Source organism: Centropristis striata, chromosome 10 (genome assembly GCF_030273125.1).
Source record: "Centropristis striata isolate RG_2023a ecotype Rhode Island chromosome 10, C.striata_1.0, whole genome shotgun sequence".
NCBI classification, from domain to species: Eukaryota; Metazoa; Chordata; class Actinopteri; order Perciformes; family Serranidae; genus Centropristis; species Centropristis striata.
In genome coordinates this window covers 29,583,358-29,603,734 of record NC_081526.1, presented here as the reverse complement: position 1 = coordinate 29,603,734, position 20,377 = coordinate 29,583,358, and the positions used below count along the sequence as shown (strand labels likewise).

General features: G+C 35.9%; 1 protein-coding gene across 1 annotated transcript; it reads left to right on the top strand.

Annotated features, from left to right (window-relative positions):
* Positions 1 to 706: 706 nt before the first annotated feature.
* On the top strand, positions 707 to 7,282 carry agr1 (anterior gradient 1). The gene is made up of 8 exons (XM_059343672.1): positions 707 to 810; positions 1,276 to 1,389; positions 1,557 to 1,620; positions 2,204 to 2,256; positions 3,231 to 3,307; positions 4,388 to 4,451; positions 5,753 to 5,836; positions 7,185 to 7,282. Exons 1-8 carry the CDS (start codon positions 762 to 764, stop codon positions 7,232 to 7,234), a joined length of 555 nt encoding a protein of 184 aa, XP_059199655.1. The 5' UTR covers positions 707 to 761; the 3' UTR covers positions 7,235 to 7,282.
* The last annotated feature ends 13,095 nt before the right edge of the window (positions 7,283 to 20,377 follow it).

Genomic DNA, 20,377 nt, shown 5'->3' with positions numbered 1-20,377 from the left:
CACAGTGCATCATTACTGAAGACTGCGCATGCGCCGAAGGCTGTGGTTGCTAAGCGCTGCTTGTGTCCATAGCAACAGCTAACAATCTGCAACAAAGGCTAATTGTCGTAGATCAATGATAGATAGACAGACAGACAGACAGATAGTAGACAGATAGATAGACAGATAGATAGACAGATAGATAGATAGATAGATAGATAGATAGATAGATAGATAGATAGATAGATAGATAGATAGATAGATAGATAGATACAAAGATAGAACAATGACAGGCCTTTTCAAGACAGATCTGTATTAAAAGCACATGAATGCATTATTTGTGTACTCTATATTTTTCTGAACTGCTTAGCACACTGCCATAATGTGTTATAGTCAGCAATCAGTAATTAAGGGTAGGTTTTAAATGTGTGCAACAGGTTTTCTGAGCCCTCTAGTGGTGTGTTGCTATTACAGATAAATTGATCACTAAGCCTACAGCTCAACACTCAATCCCAGCCCCTCAGATTGTTAATTGACTGCATATCGGATTTCCACATAGCAAGTATGATGTTAGTATTTTAGATGTCACTCACGGTGAGACCCCCGTGTAAAAAGATGGGGTTCAGTGATAGCAGCTTGATATCAGTGTGCATCAATCTGTATCTCAGTTCACACATATGTTTGAATTGCGAGTGAGGTATGTTCCTTCTTTATTTAGAGCACACAACTTTGATATACCTGTTTGGGGAGTTCAGTTAAAAGAAACACACCTAACAAAAGAGATGAAAGAAGGGTTTGGCCTTCAGATGTTTGTTGCTTCGTGCCGTGAAGGTAAGACAACTACTTAATGCCACTTGAATGATCTTTTCTTTCCAAATTAAAATAGTGTTTTTATAGCTAGATGTCTCCCATAGAGTGTGCTACTGAACAATGTTGTATAATCAGTTATTGTTTTATCCATACTTTTGGACACTGATGTTAAATTTTAGCAATGGTATAGTGATTTTGTACAGCATTACATGTTGCAAAAAATATTTTGTGATAGCAGATTTTTTTTTATACAATTAGTACAGATTTTATATAAAGGCAATGTTTAGGAATTATTTCTTAACTGTCTCTACTGAACTGTACAGACAGCCGTTTACTGTAAATATCAGCCTTGTCAAGCTTGTTGGGTGAGTTGCCGAGGTCTGCTTTTTGAAAACTCTGTGATTGCAGTGGATCAAAAATTGTCTTTCAAATTAGCATCTCAATGATTTTCACTCTCATCGAATATCCAATTATCGTCTCTCAAAGGACAGGAAGTGATGCTTCGCTGGGTCTTGTTCGCTTTGTTCCTTGGCATCTGTGCCAATGCTGCAGAACAGAAAAAGAAGAAAGCAGCAGGGAAGCAGCAGTCCTTTGCAAGGGGTGGGTGATTCTGTTTTTCAACCATGTGCAGCTGTAGCTTACAGAATGTAAACCTACACAAATAAGGTCATGTATTTGAGTTATGCTTGTCAATGATTCAGTTAATATAATAGAACCGTAGGACAGTGGATTAGTGCTGATAACTTCAGTGGTGTTTTTTCCCGCAGGATGGGGAGAGAGTATTACTTGGGTCAAAACTTATGAAGAAGGCCTGTCGGAGATGGTCAAAAAGTAAGAGTCCACACCTTTATAACAGCCATTAATATGTATGGAGATATTTAGATGTAACTTTTGCATGTGAGAAAAGAATTTGAATGTGAAAAGTGCAATGTGTGCATTTTATTTTAGAGATTCTTCTTCAAAACACTGAACAATATAGATATAGAGCTTAAGTTTTCACTACCATTGTGCAAAGTTTACTATAGATGGGAGATATAAAATATTTCTATGCAAACAAAAGGCTAACCCAGACAACTGACAGGTGTGGCATATCAACGTGCTGGTTAAACTACATAGTTATGAGGCACATAGGTGTGCCTTGGGCTGGTCCAATATGTGATTATTGTCTTATGGATTTGTGAATACAATATCGCTATTTAAATGCAGTCAGTGAGCAGAGTTAACTCTGGTTAAAATATTTTATAATTCAGAGCTATGTCTAAGCTATTACTAACAGAATATAACATAAATAAAGGCATAAGTGCCCTTTAATTCGTCATTATGTTGTATAATACATAATGCATTCACATCCATCATTGTGCTTATTGTGCTGAGGAATGTGTTGAGTTGTTTCTCTGTGGTTTTGCTCTCACAGACACAAGCCTCTGATGGTCATCCATCACCAAGAAGACTGCCCGCACTGTCAAGGTACTTCAGTCCCTCTGGTGTATTACAGCTGAAAAGTACTGAATGGAAGAGATATATCTTGCATATCCTACATTATCCTCACCCTGACCTGGGCTTGGTTTCATGGGGAACATAATGGATGCATTCCTTAATACCTGCTAAACAGGTATTAGGAGGCAGGTCATTTAAAAAAAGATTAGACACTGACTCATCACACAGATGGTTTTTAGGAAGTTCAATGGAAGTCTCCACTGCATGGTGTTTCTTAATACAAAAACAGTTTATTTTTAAATAAAATTAAAATCAAAAATCAAAAATGTGTGTGTTGTCCTACGGGTGCGTATCTATGAGCTACAAAGCCTAAACTAGATAAGATGCAGCTTTTAGTGACATCTTGCTACTGTGGGAACATAAACTTTGCTCTCTCATGCCTGTGATACATTGGCTACATGCCTTCTTATAATTATTCAAATATAACAATACCAATGCTCATCATTAATCGCAAAACAAAAAAATAGACATGGCTCCAACCTGCAAAACTTGTTCATTGATTACAGTAGTGGATGTAATTAAGTACATTTTCTCAGGTGTTGTCTCATACTTTGAGTGTTTTCTATTTTGAGCTACACTAACTTAAGTTATTTTGCAGATTCATATTATTAATACCCAGCAATATATAAACCCCTGAATTAACAAGCTGCAACTCTGAAGTGATGAACACCAAAATGCATCAGTACGTTTAATCCAATTATGTGATATTCATGGTTCTGAAATGATCAATTCTGTATAATGATAAAAAAAAAATGTATGAGCACAATCTGTAATAACTGAAAATGACTCATCACATTCACAATTCCTGCTTATGCATTTGCTCCTTTTTGAATTTTTATAGGTGTTTGCATTGCATTATTTTTTGGGGAACATATAAAGTATGACTATAATGGTGGGTATTTTTTTCAATGTCAAATCTAAGCTAAACAGACTTATTTCAACAGCACTGAAGAAGGCATTTGTTGCTTCAAAGCCCATCCAGAAAATGGCCAAAGAGGATTTCATCATGCTCAACCTGTTGGTGAGTGCTGTTACTCATATAGAAAAGGGTCAAGTGATTATATGAGTTGGCCATGCTGTATGAGGGGCCGTATGGGCCATAATCCATTCTTCTCTGTTTCACATAGACAAAAATACCTCTCACATTAACATTTACCTCTCATATACAGAGGTAAAATTGTTAATGTGAGAGGTAAAATTGTAAATGTGAGAGGTAAAATTGTGAATGTGAGAGGTAAAATTGTGAATGTGAGAGGTAAAATTGTTAATGTGAGAGGTAAAATTGTGAATGTGAGAGGTAAAATTGTGAATGTGAGAGGTAAAATTGTAAATGTGAGGTAAAATTGTGAATGTGAGAGGTAAAATTGTAAATGTGAGGTAAAATTGTGAATGTGAGAGGTAAAATTGTAAATGTGAGGTAAAATTGTGAATGTGAGAGGTAAAATTGTGAATGTGAGAGGTAAAATTGTGAATGTGAGAGGTAAAATTGTAAATGTGAGAGGTAAAATTGTGAATGTGAGAAGTAAAATTGTGAATGTGAGAGGTAAATTTGTAAATGTGAGAGGTAAAATTGTGAATGTGAGAGGTAAATTTGTGAATGTGAGAGGTAAAATTGTGAATGTCAGAGGTAAAATTGTTAATGTGAGAGGTAAAATTGTGAATGTGAGAGGTAAAATTGTGAATGTGAGAGGTAAAATTGTGAATGTGAGAGGTAAAATTGTAAATGTGAGAGGTAAAATTGTTAATGTGAGAGGTCAAATTGTAAATGTGAGAGGTAAAATTGTGAATGTGAGAGGTCAAATTGTTAATGTGAGAGGTAAAATTGTGAATATGTGAGGGAAGAATGAATTATGGCCCATATGGCCCCTCATAGTACTGGGTGTGGACTTCCTGTAGTACACAAGGAGACATCTTTCAACCACTATTTCAGTCCCTTCTTTACGTTTTAGCACAGTGTTTGCATTTTTAGCTCTCTGCAAATCGATTTACAGTGTAAAGTAGTCAGGTGAACTGTGGGTAATGTAACAATATTAGACATAAATAAAGCTCAGTACTTTATGAACACTTTCTTTATAGAAATTGACTCATTATGTTTTTACAGGAAGAGACTACTGACAAGAATCAGGCTCCTGACGGCTACTATGTTCCCAGGATCCTCTTTGTTGGTAAATACTTACACTTTTTTTTAATCAGAGTTTAGAATTTATTTATTACATGTTTTAGTCTACTAGGTCAGTCTGTTGGAATTATATAATGCTTTCTTTGATTATCCTTTGAGATTTGATCGGACCTGGTCAAATAGCAAAACTTTCTTACAATCCCCTGACTTTTGGCATAATTCTGCTAATAATCTTATGAGCTCAAGACAACTCAAACCCAAATACACGGTCACCCATAAAGTTGGAATAATTTTGTTTTGAGACACAATCCTCTGTTAATTGAGGATTCGTTTCAATGGTGATATGTTCGGAAGAATTTGATTGATAAAGTTTTGATTAGATATACACATTATCTGTCAAGAATAAATCACATTGTCACAATCATTTCATGGAAAGAGGTAAAAAAAAATGTTTTATTCCAACTATGGGTGGCCATGTAATATAGTATAGTATACAGTATAGTATATAGTATACATCATTTTTTTAGACATATTCTGGGCTGATTTTTGAATCCTTTTGAGCCATTAAAAAGTCTTGCACTAGATTTTATGCCTTTTTATCACAATAATTGATTAGAGTACAACTTCTGGCATATATGCAGTGGTGGAAAGTAACTAAGTACATTAACTCAAGTACTGTACTTAAGTACAATGTTAAGCTACATGTACTTAACTTGAGTATTTCCATTTTATGTAACTTTATACTTTTACTCCACTACATTTAGCTGACAGCTTTAGTTACTTTTCATGTCAAGATTTAACATAAAAAACATGATCAATTTAAAGCGATTAATTTTTGGTTAATTTTTATTAAACCTTATAACTAGATTTTAAGTACTAAGTAGAAAATGCACACTACTTATATAAATGCATCACCAATTTAGAATATATAAAACATGCTGAGTTGGTCCATTCTGCATAATGAGTACTTTTGATACTTTAAGTACATTTTGATGTTGATACTTTTGGACTTTTACTTCAGAAAGTTTCGAATGCAGGACTTTTACTTGTAGTGGAGTCATTTCTCAGTGTGGTATTAGCACTCTTACTTAAGCAAATGATCTGAATACTTCTGACACCTCTGCATATGGCAGTGCTGAGACAGACTGAGCAGTAATGAACGGTTAATAACAATCAGTGTGGGATGTGTTGAAGAAAGTAAGACTGGAGATTCTCTTTTTGAAATTAAACCGACACCTGTCATCTCTTTGTTTCTCTTGACATTTCATATTGTCACTGCTAGTTGTCTTAATGACTAGTAACAGATAACGTGTGATGTTGATCCTCACGCTGTCTGTCCTTCTGCAGATCCATCTAAGACTGTACGCACAGACATCATGGGAAAGTACAGCAATTACCACTACACCTACGAGCCTGAGGACATCAAAGAACGTGAGTGACCATCCACACACCTCACCTGTCTGCAGCCCCGCACTGTTTTAAAACCTTATCTTCCCCCCCACACTATCTTGACATGATGACAAACTTTTATTGTGAGATGGGTCTGACAGAGAGAAAGGGGGGCGGCTGGATGTTACAGAGGGACTTCAGGTTTCAGCAGGAGGACAGTTGAGGAGGAGGAAGTTTTCCAGTGGCAGTGTCACTTACAACCCACCCATGTGTGCAATTTGCAGAATGAAGTTTAAGTTATATAAGGCCAAGGAAAAGGAGATAATATAGAACAATACAACATACAGTGTATATGTACATCCAACACTGAATGATGAGCACCCTGAGGTGAAAACAAACAGCATAAAAGTATATTACTAAGTAAGATGATGTTCTATTTAGATTTAAATCTAGTCTGACTTGTTTTGACGATGAAGTGGATCATCTAGTGCTGACTATGCAAGCTGTTTCTGCTCAGTGTCTCCTGCTCTGTCCTAATTGCCAATTGTACCTCATTTGTTGACATAAGGAACTGGGGACAAGTCTGTTCCTCCAGGGTGGTTTGACACTTTTTCCAAGCTCTGAAGTTTCCAGACAAAAACATCTCATTTTTAAGTTTTAGTCTTTGGTTGTGCAAGTTCATCATAAGTTCAACATAAGTTCATCCTGTGACATTCCTTTGATAGAGCTTTACATCTTGTTCAGTTAAAACTGTCTAGAAACAAGATGATATTATTTTCATTCATCTCAAAGGATTGTGTGTTAGTTTGGCTGTAATTGAACTAACTAGACTTAACAAAAATTCTTTAAAAAATATCATTTTGTTTTTTATTTTTACAACCACAATATCAGAATAGTTGGGGTGTTGTCTAAAATGTAAATTAAACACAACATGATCATTTTCTCATCCTTTTTGCCATACACTCAATTGAAAACTACAAAGATAATACTTTTACTGTTCAAACTGATCCATTTTTGTTTATGTAAATGTAAAATTGAATGCATTCTGTTTATTTATTGGTTACACAGCATCCCAACTTTTTTGGAATAAGATTGTAGGCTTCTGGTCAGTGAATCCTAGAGATTCCTAGAGGTCAGAGAAATCCTATCAATAAAAATCATTTACATATTTATTTATTTAGGTAGTTGATTTGAGTCTCATTCCCACATCATCTCATACTGACACGTCAGTATTTGACAATGTGGAAATAAGACTCAAAACTTTTATCTGGATTTGCGTACTGCACCTTTAAATTTCCCGGGGCATGTTTTCAGTGAGCCTTATGTCAGCAAGAAAAAACACAAATGTATTTCTGCTCTTAATTCTAATATGTCCTGTGTTTTTCAACAGTGGCTGAAAACATGAAGAAAGCCAAAAAACTGATGAAAGATGAACTGTAACGTGGTTCAGTGTGACATCTTGCTGAGCTGCTCACTGATCAGCACTGACATGTTTACAGACTCACAGCTCAATAAAACCAATATAAATGAAAACAAGTGTCTGATTTTCCTTTTTCCTTTTTTTTTTTTTTTTTTTTTTACATCAGGGTAACTGTATATATATAGAATCCTGGATGTAAATAAAACATGAAACATGATCTATAATGTGATTCTTTACCTACACCACACTAAAATAATAAGGTTTATGAATGTGCCAAGAGCATTTCAATGACTAGTTAGGCATGTTGGGAAATACATTTATTCTGTATTCAAATGATTCCTTTAAACATGTTTGTGTTATTTTCTCTCTCTCTTTTTTATTTTTTAGATGAAATCAACTGAGATAAATGAAAGAAAATAATGATTTTTCAAAGTAAATCTCTGTGGATATTAACCAGAAAATTGAATGAACATGTTGCATGTTTAACCACTAGGTGACACTGTACTACACTCCTACAGTCCTATGCCTTTTCCCACTCAAATCATATTTTCAGTCATGTTTATAAATGGCATTCCTAGCATAATATTTAATATGAAAAATGTAATCTAAGCACAAGTGATATACAGTGATACTTTATGTGACAGTCACCAAACATTTATCATCCTTTAGCGCATTTATATTCAATATTTTTTATTTAATATATGTTCTTCAAACGTTGAATACAATGCAAGTAGTTCTTGTTGAAGCTTGCCAGTCAGTATGTTGTTGCACATGTTGTCGGTACTTGATCTGTAGTTTCTGGACATGCCTTTAGACTGCATCTCTGCTCCTCTCGTTAAATGCTCAGACTCCCTGACAACTGCAAAAACACCATTTCTAAACAACTGAGGCCTGGACAGAATGGGACCGTGCTGCAGAGCCACAAATAGCCCAGATGCAGTTGTGTGCTGTCATCGTGGGGATTAATGAGCTGTTTCTAATTGTTATAGCTGCACTGTTGAGCATTCTCGTGTCTTCACCTTATGAAAGAAAAGTTAGCTGAGTGGTAGAGACAAATATCAGCAGCAGCAGCGCCTGTTCCACAAACTCAAAACCTTATTATAACTAATAAGATGCATCCTGAAAACCCATTTATTTTGCATGTCTTTGAATTCAGAGAAAAGTGCAGAAAACATTTCAAATAGGTCAGTAAGTTTTATTCCTCAAGATTATATCTCCCTAACATCTACTGAAGGAACTGATCACTGAGGACTGATTTAATTATTCACACTCCTGTTACATTTTTTTCCCCTTTTTCCTTGTGCGCTGCTTTTCTCTCATGTTTTTCAGATTTATGTCTTTCAGTTCAACCCAAGATGATTCGTCAGAAACTCCTGAGATTATCCAACTATTTCCCCCCCAACTACTTTTCTCAAGAAAAAAGGTTTCTTAGGCTTTCACTCCTGGGTTCATAACAAATGTGTTTTCTCCTCAGACTTTCCTATATCCTGGGCCTGACAATTCCCTGTCTGGCTCATTGTGCTGTTTCAGTGCTCTGTGAAAGAAATCCTGCTTCCAAAATCCTTTCCAACACTTTGTGCCTCCAAAAACCTGTCATATGGCTTGAAGAGTATGAAGTATGTCTACCATTACCTGGCAAGAAAGTACAAATCAAGGATGTAAGTGGGAAATATATATTTACAGTTTATTACCAAGACAACGTTCTGAAATAAATAAAGCTTGGCATGCTGTTTTACTGAACAACATGTGTTTGAAACCATGTTTGAGACAAAACACACTTTACCATGCCTACATTTCTCTAGGTTCCTCAAGGTCTCATTTTTCAATGAATTTCATGTAACGCTTTACAGCTCGCCACATAAAATATCATTCTTCCCAAGAGATGTAGATTGGGAGATTGTTGCCTTCACCATCCAGGATCCAGATGACTTCAGGGAGCAGGACAACTGAAAATCTGACTTCAAATGATCAGGATTTCTCATGATAAATGCATATTTTAGATTAAATAAGTAACAGACTTTAAGTTGAATTTAAAAAAAATGTCAATTCAGCCACCAACCCACAAGGAGCTACTATTGTATCCGTAATACTTTGCAGTTCTGACAGTTTTTCTGGGCAGATGAGGGCATGATGATCATTTTTGCAGCATTCATGTTCGATTTAATGATAACAGTTGGTTACTTGGAAAAACTTGGAATCGACTTGGTTACTTGGAAAAACTTCTCTGCTGATGCGTAGACCTTGGAATAAAAACTTTTTTATAAATAAAGATTTTGACTAGTACATTTATATCAAAATGTCTTTATGGAGCGTCTGACTCAGATTTTTGATTGAAAATCAAGGACTTTGTGTTGAAATATTAAACAAGACTTAAAAATTAATCCTGTCTTTTACTATATTCTTCGTTTAATATGGTAGAAATTGCTAAACAGAGAAAACATAATAAACAAAAGTAATAATATGGCATTCATAGCCTAATATAATAAAATAATAATAATAATAATAATAATAATAATAATAATAATAATAATAATAATAGGCTAATAATGATAATAACATTTCTGAACACTCTGGGGTTCATAAAGACACAAACAACGATTAATAATTGATCAACGCGGACAGCTCGCTATACGCGCTTTTACGCTCGTTTCTTTCCACTTTTCTGTGCATCTGGATTCAGATTTTCAGCCCTCAGAGCCCCAGATCATGATTTAAAGGAAAATGCAAAGTCGACAACAACGGTGCAGGATGGAAATGAGAAAATAGGAAGGACGCTACATAAACGATCACGATGGAGAACGCAGTTAGCAGACACGGAGCTCAAGAATAAATGTGATCAATCAGCCAGCGGGTCAATTAACTGACTGTTGTGTCCGACTGGACAAACGTAGGCCTATTCCTTCTTCAATAAACTATTGTCAGGGGAAAAAACCCTCAGTGGTTATGAAAGAAGCTGCGCAAATGTATTTAATATGCATCACACTACATGCGTCATTACGCACAGTGAACCACAGCTGCATGTTAAAACCGTGCCAAACAGGACTTCTCAAAATAACCACAGATACCTCTGTGCAGACCAAACTGCTGGCCTATAATTTATAACTGAGAAAGCAGGAGGTGGATGGAGCAGGACGCGCAGCTGCAGTCACATACAGGTGTTACACACATCGCTCCACAGAGAATAAAACAGCACACGAAGCAGCAAAGTGCATTTCATTGTTATAGATTGGAAAAAAAATAACAGTATGAGCTGCTGATGACTGAACACAACAGTTCAAATCAGACATCTTTCACTTTCTCTCTACAGGTTCTTAACAACACTGACCTGTTGGTGTATTTTGAGGAAAAACTGAAAATAGTTCAACTTATTGAGATAAAGTTTGAAACTAAAAGAACTAGATGTTTCTACATCAGCTTTAACAGTGAAAACAAAAGAGTTCAGGGTTTGATCTGACACAGAAACGTGCCCTGGTCCTGACGTCAGTTCCTAATAGTTCCATTGTCTCCATGGAAACAACTGACATATTTTGTCATTTTATGAAAAATGGGTCGCTAGCCATTTTGTTTTAGTAACTTTTCTCGTTGCAATGCAAATTTCTACGTTTTTTTGCCCTTAAACCAAAATTGGAGACTTTTCAAGCCATTACAGTCATCCATACAGTCATTACACTCAGTCATTTAGCACATTTTTTCCATAAAATAATTTTTCACAGAGAAATCTTCGAGTGACAAGGAAAGGGCCCTCATTTTTATAATCTCATTTTTTCTTACAACATTTCATAATATCATGGTGTAAACTTTTACCCTTTAAACTCAATAAATACAGTCATTTCTGCACAAATGTAGCATCTACTGTGATAAAACAACACACGGATAATAAATACAGTGGAAAAATGAAATATTTTAACATTTGTCTTACTTGCATAGCTACCGTCAATCTCAGGAGCGACTCCCAGTGGCAGCTGGTCCTTGATCAGGGGGCGACTGAGGGCCAATTTCAGCCTCTCAGCTTCTCCACAGGAGTTTGATATCAACCAGGTGTGGTGTCCTGAAGTTTAAACTCCAACAGTTTTTCCAAAATGTGTTTATCAAAAAGTTTTCAGCTCTCGATCAAGTCCAAATGAAATGAGAGATGTGAATGGCCGGTAATGTTGTGTGAGGATATGTTGAACAGGTCAGGTTAGCATATTATATATGTCTCCAAAAAAAATTAAAGAAAAGTGATGACACCTTAGGACATTCATACTGATTCTGCAATGGCATAATATTGGTTCCCCACTCTGTGTATTCACATTGGTATTGTGGAATGAAGTGGGAGGAGACGGTGGTGTAACAGAGCAGCAGCAGCATGTGTTCAATAAGCAATGACAGTGAATTCAAAACAATGATGGTGGAAGACCACTTCCTTTCTTATCAGCACAAGCAGGTTGCACAAATAACGTACGTTACATATTCTTGTCTTGCTGTCTTTGCAGGTTCACATTGATCTCACCTCAGACAGTCTCGCCAATTTAACACCTCTGCTACTACCTCTGAAGATGATACAGAGCTGGGATCGCTCGGTCCCCCATTACACCTCTGGCCCGTTCAGATTAAAGGTGAAACGTCACAGAGGCGAAAATTTAAAACGGCTTGAAATGGCAGTCTAAAAGGGAATTAAAATTCACTCAAGGTCATTATCATCATCATCATCATCATGGAACCAGGATTACTCAAATCAAATTAAATTGCCATTATTGTCATCATATAGTCAACTATACAATGGAATTGGCAGTGCCACTGCTTAAGGTGCATCGTTAAAGTATTCATAACAACAAAACAAACATTATGAGCAAAACATGAACATAAAAATACAGTAGAACACTGAGCTAAAACAGGGTTTAAAACATGGGTCATGAACAGTTGATAGCTCTCCCTTGCAAAAGCTGTCCTTTTGACTTTTACTACAAAAAATGACACCAAAGTAGACGTTATAAAGACAAAGCAGGAACTGTTGACTTTACAGAAATACTGTTCGCGAACATGCTGTCAAACACACACACACTGAGGTACAGTTTGACTTTGGCGGTGCTTCCTGTGACAAGGGCACTGGGCTATTAGTCCTCGTTTGCACACTGCTCGGACAATTTAGCTATTCAAATAGAGTCCGCTTACTGGAAAACAGCTCCTTAATGAAGAGATGGGCTGGGTAATATGCCATAAATATATTCTTTTATTCTTTCCCACACACTCATAAATACACACTGCTTGTGCACATATAGGACCATCATGTACATCTACACATGCACTCTTCAACACAAACTCAAAGGCATAGTTTTACACACGCTCCTCACACACATATAGAAGGCCAGATTGATATTATAATGCGTTCTGGAGGAAACTGGGAGCAATTTTCGCCACGCAAATCAAAAAGGTCAAAATGCAAATGTCAGCTTTTCCTTCTCCTTTCCTTTTTAATTATTCTGTCAGGTTCAAAGAGTGTTCATCAGAAAGGAGCTGCAGTGACAAAGGAAGGCCTGAGCTCACAGATAAGCTCAATCTGCGTCTCCTCTTGACACTTTCTTCTCTATACTTAGCCTATCTACACTCCTCTCACACACACAGCCACACTTAGCATTACCTCAAAGTAAATTACAATGTATCCGTACAAAGACGGTGGCAGAAAGATGGTTTAGTAATTACCAGCTGAATGCAGATGTTGAGTCAATTACTTTACACCGTGGGGTGGCGCCTTGTAAGTTGATTTTGAAAACTCAGCTGATACAAGATTAAAGTGCTGCTGGTTCAGATCGTGTAGAATAGAGCCAGTTCCAAGTTGTAGATCTGCTGATTCTGCGACGAAGAAGAAAGGATCAAACAAAAAGAGACACTGGCATGCAGAGATGAACTTCTTCTTACCAGACAGACCTTTAGTGGCATTTTCAAATCTATTTCATTCTCATTAGTTTCGCAAGTATTAAGACATTTTAATTTGACGCTCCCAGATGAAGGCCACAGCCGGCCAGAATGCAGAGTTATTTTTCACATTTTCTTTTCAACTAAATACCTTAAATGCCAACATTTATGTGAGCACACTGTAGATTTCCCTTTTTTAAATTCTCAGTATTTTTGGATTCAGTCCAAAGAAGAAATCCATGATGGAAACAGTTTCTTGCAGTGAATAAATGCCATAAGGATAAAGACTTTAAACGAACAGCATTTCAGTCATATTCACAGAGAAAAAAAAATGTTTTAATTAAAATTTTAGAGAAGCATCCATCAATAAAATAATTTATTTTTGCAACCACACTGTGAAGACAGTCCACATGCTATACAAAGCATAAATGCTACTGTAGTTTTCCTTCACTCCATGAATTCATTCAAAGCAACGAAAAGGTACTTTCATTTTGTGTTGATTTTGGCGGCCCCTGTGGACAAAAGCAATAGTGTTTCCATGAGTTCATCACCTTGTAAAAATCTTCATCTGGCTGGAGATACATTTGTTGTGGAAGCAAGTTAAAGAAAGATGTAACTTGTTTTTGATATTATACTATTTGGTCAATAAAATGAATTCATACATTGATGTAAAACCACTTCTTGCAGTGCATTTCATAAATAAAATAGACACATAACCAATTGGTGGAATGTAACTAAGTACATTTACTCAAGTATTGTACTTAAGTACAATTTTGAGGTTCTTGTACTTTACTTGAGTATTTGCATTTTATGTAACTTTATACTTCTACTTCACTACATTTTGAGGGAAATATATTTATTTTTTACTTTACTACATTTAGCTGACAGCTTTAGTTACTTTTCAGGTCGAGATTTAACATGAAAAACATGATACATTTGAAGTGACTTTTATTTTTAATTAAACCTCATAACAGTAAATTGAGTAGTTAAATTAGTGTTACCTTGAGAAAATTAAAAGGCATTTTACATAAATGTATCAATAATAATAATCTAATAATATATTTGGAATATGAATAAAAAAACATGAGTGGGTCCATTTTGCATAACGAGTATTTCTACTTTTGATACTTTAAGTACATTTTGATGCTGATACTTTTGTACTTGTGTAACAGGTCAAGATTTATCATACAATATATGATCAATTTAATGTAATTAGACTTTTTTAAATTAAATTAAATCTTGTAACAGTATATTAAGTAATTAAATGTGCCCTATCTTTTCAAAATTAAAACACTGCTTACATAAAATCATCAATACAAGTATTGCAATAATATATGTGGAATATATGTATCAGTCTGAGTGGGTCAATTCTACATAATGAGTACTTTTACTTTTGATACTTTCAGTACATTTTGATGCTGATACTTTTGCACTTTTACCTCAGTAAGTTTTGAATGCAGGACTTTTACTTGTAGTCGAGTCATTTCACAGTGTGGTATTAGTATTTTTACTGAAGTAAGGGATCTGAATACTTTTTCCACCACTGCACATGACATACCTCCATCCATGTATTTTTAGCCGCTTATCCAGGGCCGGATTGCAGGGGCAGCAGGCTAAGGAGACTATTCCAGAGGTCCCTCTCCCCAGCAACGTCTTCCAGCTCCTCCTGAGGGACCCTGAGGTGTTCCCAGGCCAGATTAGACACATAATCCCTCTAACGTGTTCTGGGAGATTTACCAGATGCCCGAACCACCTCTGCTGGCTCCTTTTGACATGAAGGAGAAGTGGATGTCTGGATGTCAGAGCTCCTCACCCTATCTCTAAGGCTGAGCCCACACACCCTATGGAGGAACTGGTTCCTGACCTCTTGTATCTGCAATCTCATTCTTCAGTCGCTACCCACAGCTCATGGCCATAGGTGAGGGTCAGAACAGAGACAGAATGGTAAATTCACCGGTACGGCATCTGCATCACTGCTGACACACTCATGCTTCATTCTACCGATTCAGGATTGGTTTTGAATTCTTTCAAATCCTGCATTTCGCTCCATCTGTCGAATGACAGACCAAGGTTGACTTCCCCATTCTCTATCACTCACAGTCTTTTAGCTTTCTTTTATTCTTTCAATTCTTTTGTTTTTCTTTTTGCTGATGCTGCCACAGTATCATCCGTAACCACAAAATATAACGGCAAAAATAAGATTCTCGAAAGAGAAATCTTCTCCTGCTTTTTCATTTTCACCCAGCGTCAAACTTTGCCTGGGAAAATGAAACTATATAGAAATAGTCAGTCTTCTCCTTTGCTTATCTAGGTCATATAGAGGCATCAGTATAAAATTGAGAATGTTTCATAAGCAGTTAAAAACGCCATGTGGCTGCTTTAACATTTTCTTTGTCACTCTTTTTCTTGTGATTATAAAATGTTTCAAAATCACAGTTTCTTAAAGTATAACTGCCTGTGAACTTAAGTTAAAAAAAACGTGTTTTCAACTGTCACAAAATGCTGTTTTATGTTGATATGATTGCTGGGACCTCAGGCCTGAGTCTGCACAGCCTGTCCCACTGCAGCTCATTATGTCGCTCTCTCGCTATGTGCCAGGCAGCATCCATCTGTGTTCAAAGTCAAACTACATTATTTGGCATCCATCTTCCATGCTTTTTCCTATTTTATTAAGTATTTTAGAATTTTACAGCACTGAAAACATGCAGAGATACAGCTTTATACATGTTGTTTACTGTGTGGCATTTTTTGAGCAGGTCAACTTACATTTGGATCAGTGTGTCATCATATCAGTATTTTATTTTCCATTCATAGCTTCAATCAATCGGAAGATGATCAGAAGATTAATAGAAGCATCGATTTTAGTTTTTTAAACACACTTCTACCCAGAGACTCCCTTCACTCGTCTCGTTGCCTTGGACTCAGTGACAATGGGTTTTGATGCTATCAGTGTATAAAACACTCCAAGACACAAGGTCACAGAGATACTCTAGCCAGTGAATAACAGGAGGCTGGAGCCGGCCGAGGAGGAGAGCGGTCTTGCCATGTGATTCGCCACATACATCAACTCTGTTGAGCAGAAAATTGAAATGGAAATGTGGGCCTTGAAAGAGTGTGGCTCCCATTTACCCCTGGACCAGAGCTAATGATTTGTCATTTCTCAGGGGCACAAGCTGCTGCCCTCGCTCTCACACTCATACTGCTGCTCCAGAAGGCTCAACATCCTACTGTACTCTGTGTATCTACATGTGTTGATCAGCTCTGTATATTTGTGCTGTATGGTTTCTGTTCAACTTCAATTCAAGCAGGGGGATTTTGTGAACAGTGAAGGTCGAATTATAGAAATTAGTGTAAGGCTTCTAGTAAAATGTTTAAATATGTAATGGCATAGTTTGAAATTTTGAAGTGGGGTTATACAATAAAAAAAGTATTCACCCCCATTGGATTTTTCACTCTATGGTTGCTTTAACACATGAAATTATGGTCAAAATAATTAGCTTTTTCTGACTAAAATTTGTACAAAAAACCCTGTTTAATATCAAAGTGAAAACATATATATAAGGTAAAGTAAATGATTGCATAAATCTCCATTTCACTAACTGTGACACTGCTGGCATCAACTAGCTGGAACTCTGTTGAATTAGGACAGTTCCTTTAAAGGGGGTTAATATTTATGCAATAATTTACTTTACATTATATATATATATATATATATATACATTATTTTGTAAAAATCTGTTTTCACTGTGATATTAAAGAGTTTTTGTTTTTTTTGGCAAATTCTTAGTCAAAAAAGTTACATTATATTGACATCAAGGGGGGGTGAATACTTTTTATAGGCATTGCATTAAGTACTTACCCAGAGTCAATATATTACTACAGTAGATCATCACTGTGTTTCCCAGCAACAGTGTACTGCTGTGACAAAATGCATTTTTACCACCTAAAAATGTCAGTATCACTTTAAATTTACTCTATTTTCACTGCCGTCAAACAGCCTTGTTTACCTTTATGTATGGGACACTGAAGCCCTGAAGCCACCAGACTCCATTGAAAAAAACAATAATTCTACTATGTATCACAGAGGAGTTGCTGGTCTACTGCTGCCATGATTGGTTAGTTGGTTTGTCTTATTGTATAATAAATGTACTGTTTTGTCAATGGAGTCTGGTGGCTTTGGAAGGAAAACAGAGAACAGCTTCAGTTTCCTGTCAGAAAGAGTCGTCTGATGGCAAGGTAAAGCTGTCAAAATATTCTTAATATAGCTTACACTAAAACTGACACACTATTGATTTGTTATGACACCCCATGAGAGCCCACACTTTTAAAGAGATGATGTGAGGAGGCTTTCAATGCATAGCAACCAGTTTTGCTGCTGCTGTCAGCCTGGCTAATAGTGCATGTTTCATGATCCATGTCAAGCCCAGTTTGAACATATCTACTTCTTTTCTCATACAACTCCTTTTAAAAAGCTATCCCATGAAATATTTATTGGAATATGCTCATTAAAATATGCTTCAGTTTACAGCATGACAAATAATCCACAAAACTGCAGAGTGGAGTGCATTCATTGAGTATTTCAGACAGTCATTTTTACAGGCTGGAACTTTTTACTATATGTGCTTAAGGGCATCATCAAAATCAGTCTGCTCAAGGAATGTGTGTCACGTTTATTAAAATGACTTCACCATTTTATTGTGGTTTTCACAAGTTTATTAAACTTGCTGTGAAACTCCATCCAGCTGATATTAAGCGCTTTATTACAAGCCAATTAAATATCTGACACTAATGCTTATTTAATGGCTGTTGGCTATTGTGAATGAGATGTGGTGTAAAATGTAACACTTGCATCCTGATAGACATGGTAATATTAATGTTTATGTAAACAGCAGTGGGGCTGTTAAGACTCAGCAGATGGGTGCTGAATTATTGAAGACGAGAGAGTTTCTAACATGTTTGGGTCCGTTTGCCCGTTATGACTGTTTGAATCTGCTTTTCATGAGCTTTCATCATGTCAATGGAGTCATGAGCATGGGGGCTGAGTGTTTAAAGCAGCGCTTGATGTGTGATTTATTATTGATCTGATGGCATCTGGTGGAATACTGAACAGACACACAAACAAACTCGCACCACACTGGAAAATATGCTCCCCATCGACTGGATACCCTCCATGATTTCCTGCCCAATATTCCAGACTTTCTCAGATTTTCATTTATTGACTGAATTTTTAGATTGCTTAAAGCTTGGTGTTCAGTATGCTATATGGTGAAGTAAGATAGGTTAAATTATAGTAAGTCAACAATATTAAAATGTAAGTCATATTCAAAAGTGAAACATTTCTCTATGCTTAAAAAACAACTAAAGATCTAAGTATTATAAAGATGTTGGTGTCACATCTAGTTTTTTACACCTTAAAAAAGTATTGTAGACACTCATACACACACTCATACACACACACAAAACTAGATGACCTGACTTCACTCCGTGTAAGTTGAAGATTAAAACCAGCAGTAAAATGCATGAGACGCTTCCATCTGACTAATCCAGCCTCACCTTGAGTCTGATTGACACCAAACACTTTTGCAATTTGTGTCTGCTAAAATGTTCCTCTCAGCAAGTAAAACGAGCTTTGCTACTGACATACAATGTGACAACTGCAAGACATATGTTCATAATATATACTTTAAACTATTTAAGGATGATCACTTGTGAAATTAATTAAAAAACATGTTTCAAAGGATGAGACCCTGAAGTGATTCTAAAGATGGTCATGATATGCGTGGGCACATTTAGATAGTGAGGGTTAGGGTTATTAGTACTTTTACTTATACGTTTTTCATCACTTAGGACATCTGCTTACATCACTGTGGTTAATATCATCACAGCTAGTTCGGGGAAGCAATCTGCAGGAAGAGAACATAATTATTCTGTCCTGATGATTCTCATAAATTATTTATATAAAAATAAAGGTTACTGTGCAGCCCAAAAAATGATGCTACAATTCATTGCAGTCTTGTCAGATGAGGTTACCTTCATCGATTCCCAATCCATGTTTCAAATGTAACATAATTCATTCTACAATAGTGGATAGTTTCGTTTTTTTCATACACTTGAACTGTCAATATTTATATTGGTTTGATCAGTAATCATAGCCTACAACTAACTTGAAATGGTACAACCATTTATCCATTACTTTTAGCAAGTACTCAAACCATAATTTAATTTTCCTTTTAGCTAACTATTGCATACACGTACTCCATACTTTCAGCCAACTATTCAAACTGAGGTCGCTAAAAGTAATGTTGATGGACAAACTGTTGTCATACTTTACCAAAAGTAATGTTAAATGATAATTTATTGTCACATGGATTTGTACGGTTAAAATAATTAGCTAAAAGAAAAGATATTACTGAAGATTACTTTTCACCCCATTGTCATTTATTGTTAGTTTTAGCGAAGTAATTCAATTATTTATCTAGAATGTTACTTTGAGCTAACTATTTCAACCATTCATCCAATAGTTTTAATGCTATAGCTCACTATTTCAGCAGCCTATCCGGTAGTTTTAATGCTATAGCCAACTATTTCAGCTGCCTATCAATACCTTTAATGCTATAGCTAATTATTTCAGCAGCCTATCCAACACCTTTAATGCTATAGCTAATTATTTCAGCAGAATATCCAATAGTTTTGATGCTATAGCGAACTATTTCAGCAGCCTATCCAATACCTTTAATGCTATAGCTAATTATTTCAGCAGCCTATCCAATACCTTTAATGCTATAGTTAACTATTTCAGCAGTCGATCCAATACTTAAGCGATCCATTTAAGCATTTATCTAATACATTTAACGGTTTTATTCAGTAGCGAATTACTTCAACCATTCATCCATTTCTTTAAATTATATTAAACCATTAATCTAATACATTTAGTTAATCATTTGAACTATTTAGTCATCACTTTTAGTTGCCTGCCGAAACTTATGTGCTGACTTGCTGATTAGTTTCCACACACGCTAACAAAACTGCAACAGGTGGTTTTCATTACATTTGAGTACAGTTACAGGTGACTTAACATTAATATGTGGATATATATGCAGGTTTGAACAAGTCAATTTTAAGACTTTTTAAAATACTTTTTTAAAGACGATTATAAATACAAAAAAAAAGTACAAAAGACATGAAGGAAAATCAAAGGCCAGGCTGGAATTACTTGCAAAGTATATGAGTTGTTTACAGCTCAAATTGTGACCAGGCTACACTGGTTC